The sequence below is a fragment of the Corythoichthys intestinalis genome, chromosome 8 (assembly GCF_030265065.1).
Source record: "Corythoichthys intestinalis isolate RoL2023-P3 chromosome 8, ASM3026506v1, whole genome shotgun sequence".
Lineage (NCBI taxonomy): Eukaryota > Metazoa > Chordata > Actinopteri > Syngnathiformes > Syngnathidae > Corythoichthys > Corythoichthys intestinalis.
In genome coordinates this window covers 57791777-57811365 of record NC_080402.1, presented here as the reverse complement: position 1 = coordinate 57811365, position 19589 = coordinate 57791777, and the positions used below count along the sequence as shown (strand labels likewise).

Sequence of the window (19589 nt, the reverse complement as noted above, 5' to 3'; positions counted from 1 at the left end):
TGAAAAGATTAGAGAGGCTTGTAATTGTCAACATGGTAAACCTCAATCATGAGAGACAGAATGTGGAAAAAAATAAACAGAAAATCACATTGTTTGATTTTTAAAGAATTTATTTCCAAAGTAGAGTGGAAAATAAGTATTTGGTCACCTACAAACAAGCAAGATTTCTGGCTATCAAAGAGGTGTAACTTCTTCTAACAAGGTCTAACGCGGCTCCACTTGTTACCTGTATTAATGGCACCTGTTTTAACTCATTATCGGTATAAAAGACACCTGTCCACAACATCAGTCACTCACACTCCAAACTCCACTAAGGCCAAGACCAAAGAGCTGTCGAAGGACACCACAGACAAAATTGTAAACCTGCACCAGGCTGGGAAGACTGAATCTGCAATAGGTAAAACGCTTGGTGTAAAGAAATCAACTGTGGGAGCAATTATTAGAAAATGGAAGACATACAAGACCACTGATAATCTCCCTCGATCTGGGGCTCCATGCAAGATCTCACCCCGTGGCGTCAAAATGATAACAAGAACGGTGAGCAAAAATCCCAGAACCACACAGGGGGACCTAGTGAATGACCTACAGAGCGCTGGGACCACAGTAACAAAGGCTACTATCCGTAACACAATGCTCCGCCAGGGACTCAAATCCTGTACTGTCAGACATGTCCCCCTGCTGAAGAAAGCACACGCCCAGGCCCGTCTGCGGTTCGCTAGAGAGCATTTGGATGATCCAGAAGAGGACTGGGAGAATGTTTAATGGTCAGATGACACCAAAATAGAACTTTTTGGTCGAAACACAGGTTCTCGTGTTTGGAGGAGAAAGAATACTGAATTGCATCTGAAGAACACCATATCCACTGTGAAGCATGGGGGTGGAAACATCATGCTTTGGGGCTGTTTTTCTGCAAAGGGACCAGGACAACTGATCTGTGTAAAGGAAATAATGAATGGGGCCATGTATCGAGAGATTTTGATTGAAAATCTCTTTCCATTAGCAAGGGCATTGAACATAAGACGTGGCTGGGTCTTTCAGCATGACAATGATCCCAAACACACAGCCAGGGCAACAAAGGAGTTGCTTCGCAAGAAGCATTTCAAGGTCCTGGAGTCTCCAGATCTAGACCCCATAGAAAATCTGTGGAGGGAGTTGAAAGTCTGTGTTGCCCAACAGCAGCCCCAAAACATCACTGCCCTAGAGGAGATCTGCATGGAGGAATGGGCCAAAATACCAGCAACAGTGTGTGAAAAGCTTGTGAAGAGTTACAGAAAATGTTTGGCCTACGTTATTTCCAAGAAAGGGTACATAACAAAGTATTGAGATGAACTTTTGGTATTGACCACATGCTTATTTTCCACCATGATTTTCAAATAAATTCTTTAAAAATCAAACAACGTGATTTTCAGTTTTTTTTCCAACATTCTGTCTCTCATGGTTTAGGTTTACCCATGTTGACAATCACAGGCCTGTGTAATATTTTCAAGTGGGAGAACTTGCACAATTAGTGGTTGACTAAATACTTATTTGCCCCACTGTATATCCCTGCTTCATAAAGGCTTTGTGTCACCTGAAACGGAAGGCACTCTGAAAGGTCAGAGAACAAAGCTTACTATACAGTGTTCATGTGTTTGCGCCTCCCTGTTTCTCATTAAAGCCTTGTGTAGTCCGATAAAATCAAATCCGTTTTGTGTAGAAATTCGAGCCGCTCAACACAATTTACTTTCATACAGTCATGCTTTTGCTTTTGATTCAAAGGAGCTCTCAATAGCCTTTCCAAGAAGGATTGTATTGGCTATTATTAATATGGATGTGCAGCTAGTAGAATTTGGAATAATCTATATATGGGATCTTATAGTATTGGATGTGCCTATATGGTGGAACAGAATAACATGATTGCTGTGCCACTGCTAGAATGATTGTAATCAACTAAAATTTCAATAAACTTAAAACACTTACTACATAAATATTGGTACTATTCTTTTTGTTATCACGCTGATTTCAAGCCACCAGTTTCTTGTTGATGTGCATGAAGGTTGCGTTATACATAAACAAAATACTGTATAATGATTTGCAAATCCTTTCTAACCTAAAGTACAATATATTCAATCAAATATATCAAAAAGAACAAAATATTTTATATTTGGATCCATCCATCCATCCATCCATCCATGCATGTTTTGGACACTCGGGTGAAGAGAGGGGCGGAGCTGTCAACTGATCACCACCTGGTGGTGTGTTGGCTCCGATGGCGGGGGAAGATGCTGGCCAGACCTGGAAGGCCCAAATGTATTGTGAGGGTCTGCTGGGAACGTCTGGCAGAATCCCCTGTCAGAAAGAGTTTCAACACCCACCTCCGGCAGAACTTCTCCCTTGTCCCAGGGGATGTGGGGGACATTGAGTCCGAGTGGGCCGTGTTCCGCACCTCCATTGTTGAGGCGGCCGATCAGAGCTGTGGCCGTAAGGTGGTTGGTGCCTGTCGTGGCGGCAATCCCCGAACCGGCTGGTGGACACCAGTGGTAAGGGATGTCGTCAAGCTGAAAAAGGAGGCCTATCGGGCCTTTTTGGCCTGTGGAACTCCGGAGGCAGCTGACAGGTACTGGCTGGCCAAGCGGACTGCTGCTTCGGCGGTCGCCGAGGCAAAAACTCGGACATGGGAGGAGTTCGGCGAGGCCATGCAAAACGACTTCCGGATGGCTTCGAGGAAATTCTGGTCCACTATCCGGCGCCTGAGGAGAGGAAAACAGCGCATCATTAACACTGTGTATAGTGAAGATGGTGTACTGCTGACCTCGACTCGGGACGTCGTGAGCCGGTGGGGAGAATACTTCGAAGCCCTCCTCAATTCCACCGACACGCCTTCCTTTGAGGAAGCAGAGTCTGGTGACTCCGAGGTGGGCTCTTCGATCTCTGGGGTTGAAGTCACTGAAGCGGTTGGAAAGCTCCTCGGTGGCAAGGCCCCGGGGGTAGATGATATCCGCCCGGAGTTCCTAAAGGCTCTGGATGTTGTAGGGGTGTCGTGGCTGACACGTCTCTACAACATCGCGTGGAATCGGGGACAGTGCCTCTGGATTGGCAGACCGGTGTGGTGGTCCCCCTTTTTAAGAAGGGGGACCGGAGGGTGTGTTCCAATTATAGAGGGATCACACTCCTCAGCCTCCCTGGTAAAGTCTATTCAGGGGTGCTGGAGAGGAGAGTCCGCCGAGAAGTCGAATCTCGGATTCAGGAGGAGCAGTGTGGTTTTCGAGCCGCTACTCTTCCGCGTAGCGAGGAGCCAGTTGAGGTGGCTCGGGCATCTTGTTTGGATGCCTCCTGGACGCCTCCCTGGAGAGGTGTTCCGGGCATGTCCCACCGGCGGGAGGCCCCGGGGACGACCCAGGACATGCTGGCGAGACTATGCCTCTCGGCTGGCCCGGGACCGCCTTGGGATCCCGCCGGAGGAGCTGGTTGAAGTGGCTGGGGAGAGGGAAGTCTGGGCTTCCCTGTTAAAGCTGCTGCCCCCGCGACCCGACCCCGGAACAAGCGGAAGATAATGGATGGATGGATATTCTACCAAAACTTTTTTTTCTTCACCGCAACACCAGGCACTGAGAGGCTGCAGCACTCTCAGCCCCCCACTTCCCGCGGCACTGTTCCTAAGGTAAAAATGTTAATTGGAAATAGGTAAGTGTCATGAATGGGTGTAAAAACAGCAACCCTGATATCCTCAGTTGTTCACAAACAAGGCTAGAGCGAGGTTCGCCACTTTGTAAAGCACTGCATAAGCAAAAAATTTTGGACTATTTTAAAGTAGCATTTCTCAACATACAAATGCAAGTAATTGTTGGATCCTTTACGGGCCATAATATAATCAAAACATTTCAGAGAATCCAGAAAAAAATTGCATTAGCAGCAAGGCCAAAAACCAAAATGAAATGTGACACCACCTCGTCTTTGTAGTGTACTCAATTGAATGTAGGTTGAAAAGGATTAGAACATTATTCTTTTTTTCAATTGACATTTTATATGGGATTTGGAGTTGTACACCTTCCACGCAGACAGCTGAAATGGGCTCCAGCTCACCTATGACCCTAATGAGGAAAAACACTAAGTTGTAGAATTTACAATGCTACAATTTATTCACTCTGAGGAATGTTATCAAATAACGTGACACCACTGACTCAATAACCAACTTATATTGTACACACCTCAAATAGAATAGTTTTGAGACAGCCATCTATCTACCTTATCCTCCTGGGATGCAGCATCTGTTTACACATCCTTCCTCACCTGAACGAAACAGGAGGGATTAAATAGGACCAGAGAGACAACGTCAGGAAAAAGGGTTCTATTCAAAAGTTTTGCTGTCTCCACCCATCTGGACATAAAACCTTAGTCCTTGAAAGGAAATAATCTCCTCACAGTGTGACTTTTAATGCATGTTTTTTTGTTGGAATGTTTTTTGAGCTTTAAGGGTAACAGTGCCAAAGGTTGAAAAGGAGGTTCTAAAAGGTAAGTTTTGTTATTTCTATTATGTTAAACTATCATGGAGAATCCAGTCAGACAACAATGCTACATTGAAATAAAGAACTTTTTAAATATTAAGAAATATTCTTTGCCCAAGAGTGGTTTATTGAGCTTTTCCTACACAATGGCACAAACCAATCAAATTAGTTTTGATCGATCGTGTAAACAAATAGAATATCATTGATTTAAATTGGTTTTCAACTCTTTTAACTTAATGAATAACTTAATAAGGTAGACAAAATGTTGGACACAGCTTTCATTTTGTCACAGTACAGTACTACAGTACATCACTGCAACATTTATAATTTTTTCAACTTAACCTCTTTGACTGATCGATATGAATTCGAAAGGGGAGAATATTTCTCATAGCTATTATTTTGGGTTGTATTAGATTGTTCAAATATAGATAGTCACTGGTATCAGTTGATGTCACAAATACAGTATAATTAAACATTCTATTATAGATAATATTTATAATATTTTATCAACATTTATTCATTTTTTGTATTCTTCCTCTTTCAACCAACTTTCCTTTTGGCTGAGAGATTCGAGCTGTGTTGTGGACTCTTTGTCATGAGCCTACTGTGGGATGGTTTCCGAGGCCAAACCTCTATCAGCATTTTAAAAAAGGTGGCAGGTAAATACAACCATTTTATTTTGAATTCAGACTGCAATCTTATGTAATAGCACTGACAATAACTGTGATTATTAAATTGAAAGATTCTTATTTTAGACAGAATTAAGACAGGAACGCAAACTCCTAAATGTTTGCTTTATATAATTGATTGTATGTTTGATATATTGTATGTGAGTCGTTTCTCAGAAATCAGACACTTCCGACAAAATGAAACATGCCACTCCCTGGAGGCTATGTGTGTGGGGCAAACAAGTATTTAGTCAACCACCAATTGTGCAAGTTCTCCTACTTGAAAAGATTAGAGAGGCCTGCAATTGTCAACATGGGTAAACCTCAACCATGAGAGACAGAATGTGGAAAAAAAAAAAAACAGAAAATCACATTGTTTGATTTTTAAAGAATTTATTTCAAAGTAGAGTGGAAAATAAGTATTTGGTCACCTACAAACAAGCAAGATTTATGGCTATCAAAGAGGTCAAACTTCTTCTAAAAATGTCTAACGAGGCTCCACTCATTACCTGTATTAATGGCACCTGTTTTAACTCATTATCGGTATAAAAGACACCTGTCCACAACATCAGTCACTCACACTCCAAACTCCACTATGGCCAAGACCAAAGAGCTGTCGAAGGACACCAAAGACAAAATTGCAGACCTGCACCAGGCTGGGAAGACTGAATCTGCAATAGGTAAAACGCTTGGTGTAAAGAAATCAACTGTGGGAGCATTTATTAGAAAATGGAAGACATACATGACCACTGATAATCTCCCTCGATCTGGGGCTCCATGCAAGATCTCACACCGTGGTGTCAAAATGATAACAAGAATGGTGAGCAAAAATCTCAGAACCACATGGGGGGACCTAGTGAATGACCTTCAGAGAGCTGGTACCACAGTAACAAAGGCTACTATCAGTAACACAATGCGCCGCCAGGGACTCAAATGCTGCACTGCCAGACGTGTCCCCCTGCTCAAGCCAGTACACGTCCAGGCCCGTCTGCGGTTCGCTAGAGAGCATTTGGATGATCCAGAAGAGGACTGGGAGCATATGTTACTGTCAGATGAAACCAAAATAGAACTTTTGGTAGAAGCACAGGTTCTCGTGTTTGGAGGGAAAAGATTACTGAATTGCACCATACCCACTGTGAAGCATGGGGGTGGAAACATCATGCTTTGGGGCTGTTTTTCTGCATAGGGACCAGGACGACTCATCTGTGTAAAGGAAAGAATGAATGGGGCCATGTATCGAGAGTTTTTGAGTGAAAATCTCCTTCCATCAGCAAGGGCATTAAAGATGAGACGTGGCTGGGTCTTTCAGCATGACAATGATCCCAAACACACAGCCAGGGCAACAAAGGAGTGGTTTCGTAAGAAGCAAGGTCCTGGAGTGGCCTAGCCAGTCTCCAGATCTCAATCCCATTGAAAATCTGTGGAGGGAGTTGAAAGTCCGTGTTGCCCAAAGACAGCCCCAAAACATCACTGCTCTAGAGGAGATCTGCATGGGGGAATGGGACGAAATACCAGCAACAGTGTGTGAAAAGCTTGTGAAGAGTTACAGAAAACGTTTGGCCTCCGTTATTGCCAACAAAGGGTACATAACAAAGTATTGAGATGAACTTTTGGTATTGACCAAATACTTATTTTCCACCGTGATTTGCAAATAAATTCTTTAAAAATCAAACAATGTGATTTTCTGTTTTTTTTTTCCCACATTCTGTCTCTCATGGTTGAGGTTTACCCATGTTGACAATTACAGGCCTCTCTAATATTTTCAAGTGGGAGAACTTGCACAATTAGTGGTTGACTAAATACTTATTTTCCCCACTGTACTATATTTTATTTTTTAGTTTATTCCGATTTATAAATAAATGTTCATTTCAGAAAGTGTAACCCCAGTATGACATACTCCCATTGTGATCATTCGTCATGCCTCTTTTATTAGGAAAAAGCAGCGAACAGGAAGGGGTTATGGGGGGACAGAAGAAAAGAAGGAGAGGGAGATAGAAGAAGCACAAACAGCAACATGAAATACATTGAAAACCTACATTAACTACAAACATGTTGGTGCTATCATTAGCTAGTTGTATTTCCAGTTGACACCGTGTGGGGGGCATGATCAGTGGCGGACTTAGCAATTTTGGGGCTTAAGGCGAACATAGCCAGGGGCCCTCTTCATATGTTCCTTTAACACAAAAGAAGAAGAAATGGCAGCCTCAAAGACCCCTATCAATATACAACCTTTCACTAGATTAATACCAAATGAACAAGAGTGAGGAAATATAGTTTTGACGGACTTACATGATAAAATTGAATCTCAGTTAAAATTAAAATGTAAATTCATTTTCTTTGGTATTATTTGTTTCATCGCTGTTTCTTGTAACTGAGGGAACATTTGTTTTAATAACCATTTTAAATACAGTGCCTTGCAAAAGTATTCGGCCCCCTGGAACTTTGCAACCTTTCGCCACATTTCAGGCTTCAAACATAAAGATATAAAATTTTAATTTTTTGTCAAGAATCAACAACAAGTGGGACACAATCGTGAAGTGGAACAACATTTATTGGATAATTTAAAATTTTTTAACAAATAAAAAACTGAAAAGTGGGGCGTGCAATATTATTCGGCCCCCTTGCGTTAATACTTTGTAGCGCCACCTTTTGCTCCAATTACAGCTGCAAGTCGCTTGGGGTATGTTTCTATCAGTTTTGCACATCGAGAGACTGACATTCTTGCCCATTCTTCCTTGCAAAACAGCTCGAGCTCAGTGAGATTGGATGGAGAGTTTTTGTGAACAGCAGTCTTCAGCTCTTTCCGCAGATTCTCGATTGGATTCAGGTCTGGACTTTGACTTGGCCATTCTAACACCTGGATACGTTTATTTTTGAACCATTCCATTGTAGATTTGGCTTTAAATTTTTGGATCATTGTCCTGTTGGAAGATAAATCTCCGTCCCAGTCTCAGGTCTTGTGCAGATACCAACAGGTTTTCTTCCAGAATGTTCCTGTATTTGGCTGCATCCATCTTCCCGTCAATTTTAACCATCTTCCCTGTCCCTGCTGAAGAAAAGCAGGCCCAAACCATGATGCTGCCACCTTCATGTTTGACAGTGGGGATGGTGTGTTCAGGGTGATGAGCTGTGTTGCTTTTACGCCAAACATATCGTTTTGCATTGTGGCCAAAAAGTTCAATTTTGGTTTCATCTGACCAGAGGACCTTCTTCCACATGTTTGGTGTGTCTCCCAGGTGGCTTGTGGCAAACTTTAAACGAGACGTTTTATGGATATTTTTGAGAAATGGCTTTCTTCTTGCCACTCTTCCATAAAGGCCAGATTTGTGCAGTGTACGACTGATTGTTGTCCTATGGACAGACTCTCCCACCTCAGCTGTAGATCTCTGCAGTTCATCCAGAGTGATCATGGGCCTCTTGGCTGCATCTCTGATCAGTTTTCTCCTTGTTTGAGAAGATAGTTTGGAAGGACGGCCGGGTCTTGGTAGATTTGCAGTGGTCTGATGCTCCTTCCATTTCAATATGATGGCTTGCACAGTGCTCCTTGAGATGTTTAAAGCTTGGGAAATCTTTTTGTATCCAAATCCGGCTTTAAACTTCTCCACAACAGTATCTCGGACCTGCCTGGTGTGTTACTTGGTTTTCATAATGCTCTCTGCACTTTAAAGAGAACCCTGAGACTATCACAGAGCAGGTGCATTTATATGGAGACTTGATTACACACAGGTGGATTCTATTTATCATCATCGGTCATTTAGGACAACATTGGATCATTCAGAGATCCTCACCGAACTTCTGGAGTGAGTTTGCTGCACTGAAAGTAAAGGGGCCGAATAATATTGCACGCCCCACTTTTCAGTTTTTTATTTGTTAAAAAAGTTTAAATTATCCAATAAATGTTGTTCCACTTCACGATTGTGTCCCACTTGTTGTTGATTCTTGAAAAAAAAATTCAATTTCATATCTTTATGTTTGAAGCCTTAAATGTGGCGAAAGGTTGCAAGATTCAAGGGGGCCGAATACTTTTGCAAGGCACTGTATATAATTAATATTCATGCAACGCGTGTCCCACAACATGCATTTAACCATGTTATTATCACGTAGAAAGTAGAGATGTCCCGATACAGAAGTATTGACTTCTGGTTGATACTTATATTTTTAGATCATTGGAAATAATTCAAACAGTATTACATATAGAACATCCTTATTATTTTGGTTTACAAAACGAATTACAACAAACCTTCCCAACCAAGTTATAAAACTGCATTAAATAAATATTTACAGCTAGATTCTACTCTGGAGAAAAAGCTAAGAGTACAGACTTGCAGCCCTATTACCTGCAACCCTGTTATTGTGAATATGCCAAATATTGTAAATAAAAAAATAATCTTGTTTTAGGCTTAGTTTTACCATTGATCTGCAAAATGATTTTATTAAGCCTTTAATGGCTTATTACCCAATGTAAATGTGTAGCGTAAAATCTGAAAATATTTTTAAGAATCTTGAAGCCGAAATTTCCTCCAATTCTGGAACTCCTGTCCACTTTAATTCCACGTCGCCTATGTCATCTTACAGTAACAATACTTGATTAGTTTGAAGTCAAAGTTTACCTACATACAGTATAATAAATAAAAATAAACCAGTAAAACAATCTGTTTGGCAGTTGTAAGTTTTCTAACACTGATGATACAGTATGGTAGTATGTCAAATTTATGAAACCGTATGGTAGATTTTCATACACAAATAAATATGTAAAAAAAAAAAAAGGTTTTCCCATCAATGACTTGACTTCTGAGTGTTGCCGCCACATGAAAAATACAACCAACCCACAATACTGAATGACGCATGTGCCGGTAATCTGGTGTTTTTCTTGATAAAGTGCTCCTTTAACGAGTGTAAATGTAGTCAATACTTAAAATCTCTTTTTATGGGCTTACATGCAGTTTCCACACAATATAATTCTTGTTGTACATTAAACTTGTCAAATCCTTAGGAACAGCGTCACACCAATGTGCATATGATTCTATCATGTAAAACCAAATAAGCACGCCTCAAATGGAACTTCCATTAGCTTTGTTACACCGCGGGCCCCCTAATTGCTTTTGGCGACCTTATAGTCGCACTTAATGTTCTTATATTTGGAGCAGCACTGTTTCCAGTTGCGCACCACGCCAAAGGTTCGTTCCAACTGGCCGGAAATCTCCTGGAAGATGTACTTTATGTATGGTGCTCTTGAGGCTCTCCCGGACACGCCGACCCAATTGCATAGCAGCGCTAGCACCTCGTCGTCCGTCTAGTCGTCCTTCATCACTGGGCTCGCAGCAACCAGCGTAGTAGCATCCGTTAGCTGACTGGAGCTCGGCTCACAGTCCACGACAGTTAGCTCTGGCTCATGACATCTCTGTCTGCCGACAACATCGTAAACAATTTCGAGACATTTGGCAAAGATGAAATGTATTTTTTTACCTACTCTGACCGTTTTCTCTTTTCAGACCCGCTCTTGTACATCCGCATCATTTTAATTACTGTAACTTCTCACAAACCCACGACTTCCTCTTCTTCGATGTGTGATGGAGGTAGGCAAACCAATTTAAAGGTGCATTACTGCCATCTACTGGGCTGGCCCATGTAACTTTCTGGCTGCTCAGTCCGTCGTCATGGAACAGTCCATTGTAGTGCGTGTGTGGGGGTGGGGGATAATATAAATCCAACATTCCAATGGCTTTCTTTTTGTTTGTTAATTGTTTGTTTGGTATGCTAACATAATTATACATGACAATAGTTGGGGATGGGTGCTGCTGGCTCTGGTGGCCCAGGCCTTTGCTCGTTGGGGCAGGGGCAGCTGGTTGGGGGCCCCCTACTGGTTGGGGGCCTAAGGCGATTGCCTACTTTGCCTTAATAGTAGATCCACCTATGGGCATAATGACCAAGGAGAAAAAGGAGAGAGAGTCAGAAAGATAAGTGAGGGGAGGAGTGTACACAAATCCGCAACGTGAGGTGTAGAACCTAGTATTTGTGTGAATCCCTTGTGAGTTTGAGTATGTTGGCATCCTGTTCTATGCTGTCTGATCACTATTCCTGACACCGAGTTTTTCTACTTGATTGTGTCTAATTGCACCTAGTCATGCGTGAGCAAGTTTAAAATATGCGAGTTTTTTTTTTTTTTTTAACTAAATATAAGACAGCAATTAATGATTCTAAGCTACAAATGATAGAGATTTCGAATAATAAATATAGTGATCTTCTTTTTATGGCTGGGTTGAAACAAAAGCGGTTGAGGAGTGTCTGTAAATGGAGGGTCTCCAGGGTAAAACGGACAAATTAAAAATTGTCCAGGGGCATAATGCGCCATGAAACTGCTATGGCAGCATATAGACATATTGTTCTATCAAACACAACAGTTGTTTTGTCTTAAAATACAGCCGTTTATTTTAGGTAGGTGTGCAAGAGCAGAAACTGCTTTTTCAGCCTTGCCTGAGTTTTCCATGTGTCTGTGTTATATATCTATACATATAAGTGTGTGTGTGGTGGCTGGTTTGGATTATTGAGTGTGTTACAAACCATACATTATGCCTATGTGCTTGGCTATTTTCCTCTACCAAATTATAAGATCTATTAATTCCTCAAAACTGAAAGAGGAAACAAAATGTGATTGTCTGATTATGATCACCAATTCAAATCAGATTTCAAATATCTTTGTTATTTAAAGACTAAAAAAAAAAAAAATATCAAAAGAATACGAAAAGGAAAGCCAGAAATGTATATTTCTTTCATTATTCACCCAAGTTTATGGTCTTACTGCAATGGCTTACATACATCTTGTGTTGTTTTTAGAAATGTTGTTGAATTAAATTGTGATAATCCCTGCTGGTGCTTGCCTGTGTTTGCAGAGGAAGTGGAGGATTAACTGACGTGCCCTGAATGGGACTGCCAGTGTGCATTCAATAGACAACGTGGCTGCTGGTGTGCCAACTTCGACCTGAGAGTTGGAGGATGACCTCCTGCTAAGTGTGAAACTCTCTTCGACACTATCCCGGTTGGGGGTCAGTATCCTCGATGTTAATGGTATGTTCAAACACTAAATTAAATGTAATAAAGTTACATAAAGATCATCTCACTGTTTTTCTTTATTCCTGGTGGATTGCTTTATGTCTCAGGAGGAATGAGGGTTGCATTTACTGCTTTTTTGAGCCCCCAGACAAGCTGCCTCGGGCCTTTCACCAAGAACAGTCCCGTTCCTTACGATGACATCATCCTAAACCATGGTGGTGGATTCAATCCAGCTCTTGGTAAGAGTCATCATGTATAAATGTGCTCATTCAAGATTAGATTATACTTCTTTTATACTGCTGATGAAAATAACTTATTCCAAAACTTTTTTGCACCAGGCATCTTTACAGCTCCTTGCTCAGGCCTCTACTCCTTCTCATACTCTGTCTACTCCAAGCTGAGGAGAGAGGATGTACTACAAGGTGCAGCTGATGAAAAACACTGAGGAAGTGGCCTCTACATGGGAGGAAAACAGGGAGGACTCGGAAGACAACAGCTCTCAAGTAGTGTTGCTGTCCCTGAGTCAGGGTATTCAAGTTTACGTGGAGCTGGTAAGCGGCAGGCAACTATGTAGGAACGTTCGAGGCCTGAACTCATTTACAGGCTTCCTGCTTTACCCCGCGTCGGCTTAGCTACGACCTTCCGAGTGTGTAAGGATCGAAATATGAAATGATCAAGAAATAAAAAGAATATGTAATGCAAAATGAACAATGTATGTACTGCATGTAAATCTTTTAATACGCTAACCAAAATGGAACCTGCAATTATCACAAGAAGCTCAGGGCAGCTAACATCAATGCATACAGTATGTTATCTAAATCGCATTTATCTGTTAGAGTTTTATATAACGTATAGATGAGTTTTAATAGTAAACATTTGAATGGAGAGATTTGATCTCTCTTACGATGGACTGCTTGATGGCTGAGTAGTTAAAAACTACTAATGCACAGGATTTGGTTTGCAGTGGTGGAATGTAATAAAGTAAAAGTACTTTGTGACTGTACTGAAGTGCATTTTTTGTGTATGTGTATTTTCTGAGTACAAATATTGAGTGGTACTTTTTAGTTTTACTTTACTACATTTTACAGCAGGTATCTGTACTTTTTACTCCAGCTACTTTTCAAATTGTCGCCTGCATTACACGTTACTTTATATATATATATATATATATATATATGTCAGAGGTTGCGCTAGACATTTTCGTTGTCTGTCATTTTGACTGACAGGATCATAAAAATCCGGTCATAGTCTATTTTTACCCGTCACTTAAATTTTTAAAATGATAATGATGACATATTCAATAGTATTTAGTTTTCATTCATTTTTAATTAATATTGTAACGCTTGCTTGGCGGCGAAAAATTAGACACAGAAGTCGTGGTATTTTTCTCCCTTTTTACTCTGCTTACCGCCAACAACTCCGCCCCCAAAGAAAAGGAGGCAACGATATAGACCCCAATCACCAACGTCACACAATGATCTTAATTGTGGTTGTCAGCCCAAAATCTTCTAAATACATATTAAATGCATCTTACCAGATATAAAAAGACTACTACATAGTCTGTGGTGATCGTTTGGTGCCCAGATTTCTTGTCGAATTACAGCAGTCCATCTCGCTCTCATCTTCGGGTCTCTCAGAATACGGTAGAACTTCAAGTCTCTCCGTCTATCTTCTCTGTTACAGCAACCAACCGCCACACACGCCTTCACCATTTTGATTATTAATGTTAACGAGCAGAAAAACACGCCGTAATAGGAGGCATGTACGTAGCGGTAATGTATAAACATGACGGGCTGACACACAATATGGAGGCTCCGGTCAGGGGGGCGGAGTTGTGACGTCATGTGATTGGGGTCTATACACAGGCGGCAATCTTGTCCATCAATTGGATGACGCGCTGGCACACCGGGTGCACCAATAAGAACCTCGCGTTGATGTGTCAATCACGGTGCCGCCGCCAGACCCCGGTGACGCTACAATATTCTATATATATATATATGTATATATATATATATATATATATATATACATATATACATATATCAGCGGGTCGCGTTAACCGGAAATTTTCCGTCGTTGACCGGTTTTTTAAAACGGTGACGGAAAAAACTGAAGTCCGTCAGTCATTTTGACAGGTTGCAATTCACACCCCAGACCACAGGGTGGCGAGTTAGCATATTAATTAGCTATTGTCTCTCTTAATGCATGACGTCGTTGGCTATTCTGTCAGAATATTGTAGCGTCACCGGGGTCTGGCGGCGGCACTGTGATTGACACATCAACGCGAGGTTCTTATATATATATATACATATATATATATATATATATATATATATATATGTTCATAAGTTTGCGGTCGCTTGGACCCTAAACTTTTGAACGGTAGTGTAAATATCTATATAAAATATATAAAACTTTGGTACGGGAGGTCGGGGATTCAAACCCCGGTCAGGGCATAGTGATATCTAGGTGGGTCCTTAGGCAATGCCCTTCATGCTATATGCCTATACCTCAGAATGACCGGAACAATCAATGATAGAGTCATACCGGCTCCGGCTCGAACGTCGCCTGGTTTAACAAAGTTCGCGCCGGGATTTGGAAGACCAGGACAACCTGGTGTCAAGTGGGCTACTGGAACAAGATACGGATGGATCAGGACAGAGAACAGGGTGTTATTGGAGTGCTACTACAGCAGCAACCCCAGCGAAAGGGGGTACATGCAGAGAATGTGGGAAGAATGGTTACTTCGAAATCCCACATCCACACTGATCAAAAAACAACTACTAGCTCAGTGTTCTAATACCCGCAAGAAGAACTTGCTATCACAGTTAGAGATTGATGAGGCACAATGTGTCTCATCCAAGGCAAGAAGAGCAGCAAAAGAGAATGAGAGAGCAGCGGACTTGAGAGAGAAGATCATGAAGTCCTGGGGGAACTCAACTACCTCCTGCCTGCCAAGGCTAACAAAGTACCATCAGAATCTCTACTGGAGGATCTAAACACAGCACTGCTGAACATCTCCACCGTGCACATCACTGAGACCAATCAGCTGATATATGCAGCAGCATCAGTCATCCTCGAGTCACTTGGCTACAACATAAACAAGACCAGTAGCCGGAAGGAGCCTCCATGGAAACAAAGGCTAGAGGCAAAAATCATGGCAACACGGAGAAAAGATAGCCTCCTAATAGAACTGACCAAAGGTGTGAAACCTAAAAAAAACTGCCCAAGAAAAACAGCAAGCTGTCCACAGCTGAGACACTTGAGACTGCTAAGCAAAGGCTCACAGCCCTAGCTAGCCGCCTAAAGAGGTACACAGGGGAAGTAGAGGCCAGGAGAATAAACACTATGTTCTTCAATAATCCAGCTGACGTCTACTCTAAGTGGCAGGGTAGCAAGACCACAGCAGACACAGCCAGGGCTGAGACTGAACTATACTGGTATGGAGGACCAAAGCTGCCAAAATTAAAAATAAAAGTAATTAAAATTAAATCAATAAAAGGCAAAATATAAACGACTATAAATACAAAATAAGAATTAAGATACAAAAACTAAAAATAAATCCAAAAATAAATATGGAAATAAATAGCTAATTAAATAAAAGTAAAAATAAAAATGAATATATATACAAAAATAAGAAATTACATTAAACATGTAAGAATAAATACAAAAATAAATGTGGAAATAAATACAAAAATAAATATATTGATTGAAATAAATGTCAATCAATAAATAAAAGCGCTTTGCCTTATATTTACTTATTTCATTGGCAGCGCCAACTTGCAAGTGGAAATGTAATTCAAATGAGGGGGCGTTCCTAAGGGTGCCATGGGTTGAACTATTCGCTTATTGGTTGATCGACATTCGATTTCTGAAATCTACTAGCCATGCCTGCCACAGATGGCAGAACGTGGGTCTGAAAGTCAGGGAAACAGCCGACCTAGTTTAGTAGTCCTACTTGGTGAGAAGTGAGAGAATATGCATTATCCACCGTCGAATGTCAAAGCATGGTATAAGGTGAGTTTGTATGACAGTGGCATATTTTAAAATGAAAACTTGGTTATTCGTATGGCATGCTGCACTCTCTATATATATCTGACTGCTACTGGTATCAAAGCTACTTGTAACTGCTCCAGTGTAGCTTAGCAGAAGTTACAACTAAGTTCTCATGAAAGCAAACGATATTCCTGCTCACCATAACATTGTTTTTAGAGTCTCTGACTTGAATAATTCCACTGACATCGTAACGTTGGATGCTGGGTGATTACAGGGATCCCAGGATCTCATCCAAATTCTGGGTTCAGAATGATGCAAGGACGTCTCAGGTTCCGACGTACAAAGGTTCAGAGTAAGTGAATGTCATTAATAATTTGACTTGGACTATAGTTTCATTCATTCAAATGAAGTGTCAAGAGGAAATATTTGTGTTAAAAAAAAATAACAAGCCGAATCATGACTTTGCCATCAGGGTTAAACCATTTTGTTATTTCAAGTCCTGTTTAAACACTAGAAATTACTTCTTCAGCTTTTATGCAATGCAACTTTTTAAATTGCAACTTGTTTTCCTGTTTTTTCATGGAGGACTTCGTGTGCAAGAATCCATGCCACGTCTGGATCCACCGGGAATTGTCCGCACACTACAACTACAAACTGTTCGCCGTAGATGATATTCTGTGCCAGCCCCCAACAGTCAAAGGCATAGCTATGGCAACCATAAAGTCATAAATTAAAGCTCTATATTGGGGGACTCAGAAGGAAGTACAAAAATAAATTAAGACCATATTTTTTTCACCCATTTTGGAAAGATAAACCCATATACAGTATAATATAGACTATTTTAAATTAAGTTGAAATATTTCATGCTTTTATTATTTATTACACACTAGGAATCTAATTCATTTAGATTTGGAGTGCTTTCGCTGCCAGCCTCTCCCAGTCAAAAATTGATTGGATGTCAAGCGCTGTCAATGGCAGCCAATGAGTTAAATGTTGATGTTTATGGCTTGCAAAAATAAGAAACCCTAAAATTTTATGTCTCAGAATTACGAAAAAAAAAAAATTCTGGGCCCTGCAACACATTGTCTGTTATTGCAGAAATGTTGGTATAGTTTTAGTTGCCACTTCTGGGAGATGATTGAATGAAATTTTACCCATCAAAATCAAATTATGAGGTGTGGCACGCCCTCTTTGCTTGTTGGCTCTTTGAAAATGGCTTAACAAGTTAAACTTCAAAAGGGATAATGTAAAGTGCACATTTCTAATCAAAAACATAACATTAAAAAAAAAAAAAACAATAAAAGCATGAAATATCCCTGACCAAAAAAGTTAAATAAAATTATATAAATGCGAACACTTTCACAGTCTAGGGCTAGGCACATACAGTTGAGGCTAATCAATAACTAAATTTGCCATATACGATGTGTGCATGTTTAGTTATATTTTAGGACTAGTTGGTTCAACTTTAAATTACATATTTGCAGTTTTATGTGATGGTCCACATGGTTATCATCCCCATGTCGATGTCAGTCCCAGAAGTGCAGCTGCGACAGGCCTCGACTCCTGAAGAAATTCAGCAGATGTCAGAATTTTCTAATGTATTGAATGTCTACAACGAGACTATCCATCCTGCGTCAAATATTTGGACTTGTTTTAAATGACAGCATAGAATGTTGGTTGTCGTTGATGTGACAGTACCTCAATAATGTGAAGAAATAATAAAGGCAATGATTGTTTTTCTGCAAAGTAATATTTTATTGATGACCAGTGTAATACAATACAAATGATAAACAGGCAATTGATGTACAAAAAAGGACTTCCAGCACAACTAACTCGTTCATCAAAAAAATTGTCCACTGGACACCAACATGAGCCACTTAAGGTCAGTAACTTTTTCCCATAATACTGGCCAACTGCTCACCATCAGCATTCCCTGAAATGTAAATTTATTGCGTCTTCGGGGAGCTTTAGGGTAAAAAAAAAAAAAAAAAGCACGTAGATAAGTGAGGACGAGAGATGTCTTATTGTTGAGGAACGACACCCCAACCTTCCTCAGAAGTATCTAGAAGAAAATAGATGACAACGGCAAAATGGTATAATAGATTAGCTACAAAAGCATTAAACGAGACACCAGCCGGTGAAAACAGTCTCCCGGAGCACCACACGAACTTGAATGTGTGAATTTTGCTTCACTAAATTGCGCTAACGCTAAGCTATTCCTTGTGAGTTTAATGTTGTTAGCAGCTTTATCCATGTCCCGCCTTGCCTCCCCTTCCTGAGACCCAATGCAAGGTATTAGCTTATGGAAGATTATACAGATTCAACATACCTCAACTGGACTTAAGTAAAAAGTTTTTTAAAAAACACACACCAAATTACCAATTTAATACGTACCTTGTCCTCATCCAACCGATTGCCAGCATCCCGTAGCCGCTTGGATTCCGACCTTCTCGTCTCGTCCCATTATTTTACCAAGCAAGCAGCAGGAAGGCAGACATTACTTCGTCGATCGAGAGGATCACTGAACTGGCATGTCGATCGACCAATGGGTGAATAGTTCAACATATGTAGTACCGCCCCCTCATTTGAATAACATTTCCACTTGAACGTTGGCACTGACAATGAAATAAGTAAATATATGGCAAAGCGTTTTTATTTATTGATTGACATTTATTTCAATCAATATATTTATTTTTGTATTTATTTCCACATTTATTTTTGTATTTATTCTTACATTTTTAATGTAATTTCTTATTTTTGTATATATATTCATTTTTATTTCTACTTTTATTTAATTACCTACTTATTTCCAAATTTATTTTTGTATTTATATTTAATTTTTGTTTCATATTTATTTTCATTTTTATTTTGCTTTTTATTGATTGATTTATTTTTATTTTTATTTTGAATTTTGGCAGCTTTGGTCCTCCATATACTGGAAGAGTATCTGGGAAAAACAGGCGTCTCACAACACTAATACCCAATGGCTGCCAGACCTGCAGTCAGAACATTGCAACATCCCAGAACAAGACCCAGTAGTCATCACAACAGCAGACATCCAGGTTAGACTGTCCAAAATGAAGAACTGGACAGCTCCAGGGCCTGACAAGATTCACGCCTACTGGCTTAAGGAGCTAACTGCACTCCATGAACGCCGAGCAGTAAAAAATGAACCAGCTGCTGAAGTCGGGGACCCACCCAGAGTGGCTAACCCAAGGTCGGACAGTCCTCATCATGAAGTACCCCCAGAAGGGAACAGTACCATCCAACTACCGACCTATTACCTGCCACAGCACCATATGGAAGCTCCTATCAGGCATCATAGTGGCTAAAATGAGCAGGCACATAGAGCAATACATGCACAGGGCACCGAAAGGGATTGGCAATAACA

The 19589-nt window shown here is 40.7% G+C and overlaps 1 protein-coding gene and 1 long non-coding RNA gene across 2 annotated transcripts; both read left to right on the top strand.

Annotated features, from left to right (window-relative positions):
- Nucleotides 1–46: 46 nt before the first annotated feature.
- Nucleotides 47–13166, top strand: LOC130919865 (cerebellin-3-like). Its single transcript, XM_057842486.1, is given in 6 exon segments — nucleotides 47–5143; nucleotides 10645–10728; nucleotides 12043–12217; nucleotides 12310–12441; nucleotides 12541–12601; nucleotides 12603–13166. Coding segments are annotated over 3 exon segments (420 nt in total). The 5' UTR covers nucleotides 47–5143; nucleotides 10645–10728; nucleotides 12043–12217; nucleotides 12310–12314; the 3' UTR covers nucleotides 12835–13166.
- A 2925-nt stretch (nucleotides 13167–16091) lies between these two features.
- LOC130920689 (uncharacterized) lies at nucleotides 16092–18255 on the top strand. Its single transcript, XR_009064200.1, has 3 exons — nucleotides 16092–16219; nucleotides 16473–16550; nucleotides 16784–18255. It is a non-coding gene; the product is annotated as an uncharacterized LOC130920689 (long non-coding RNA).
- The last annotated feature ends 1334 nt before the right edge of the window (nucleotides 18256–19589 follow it).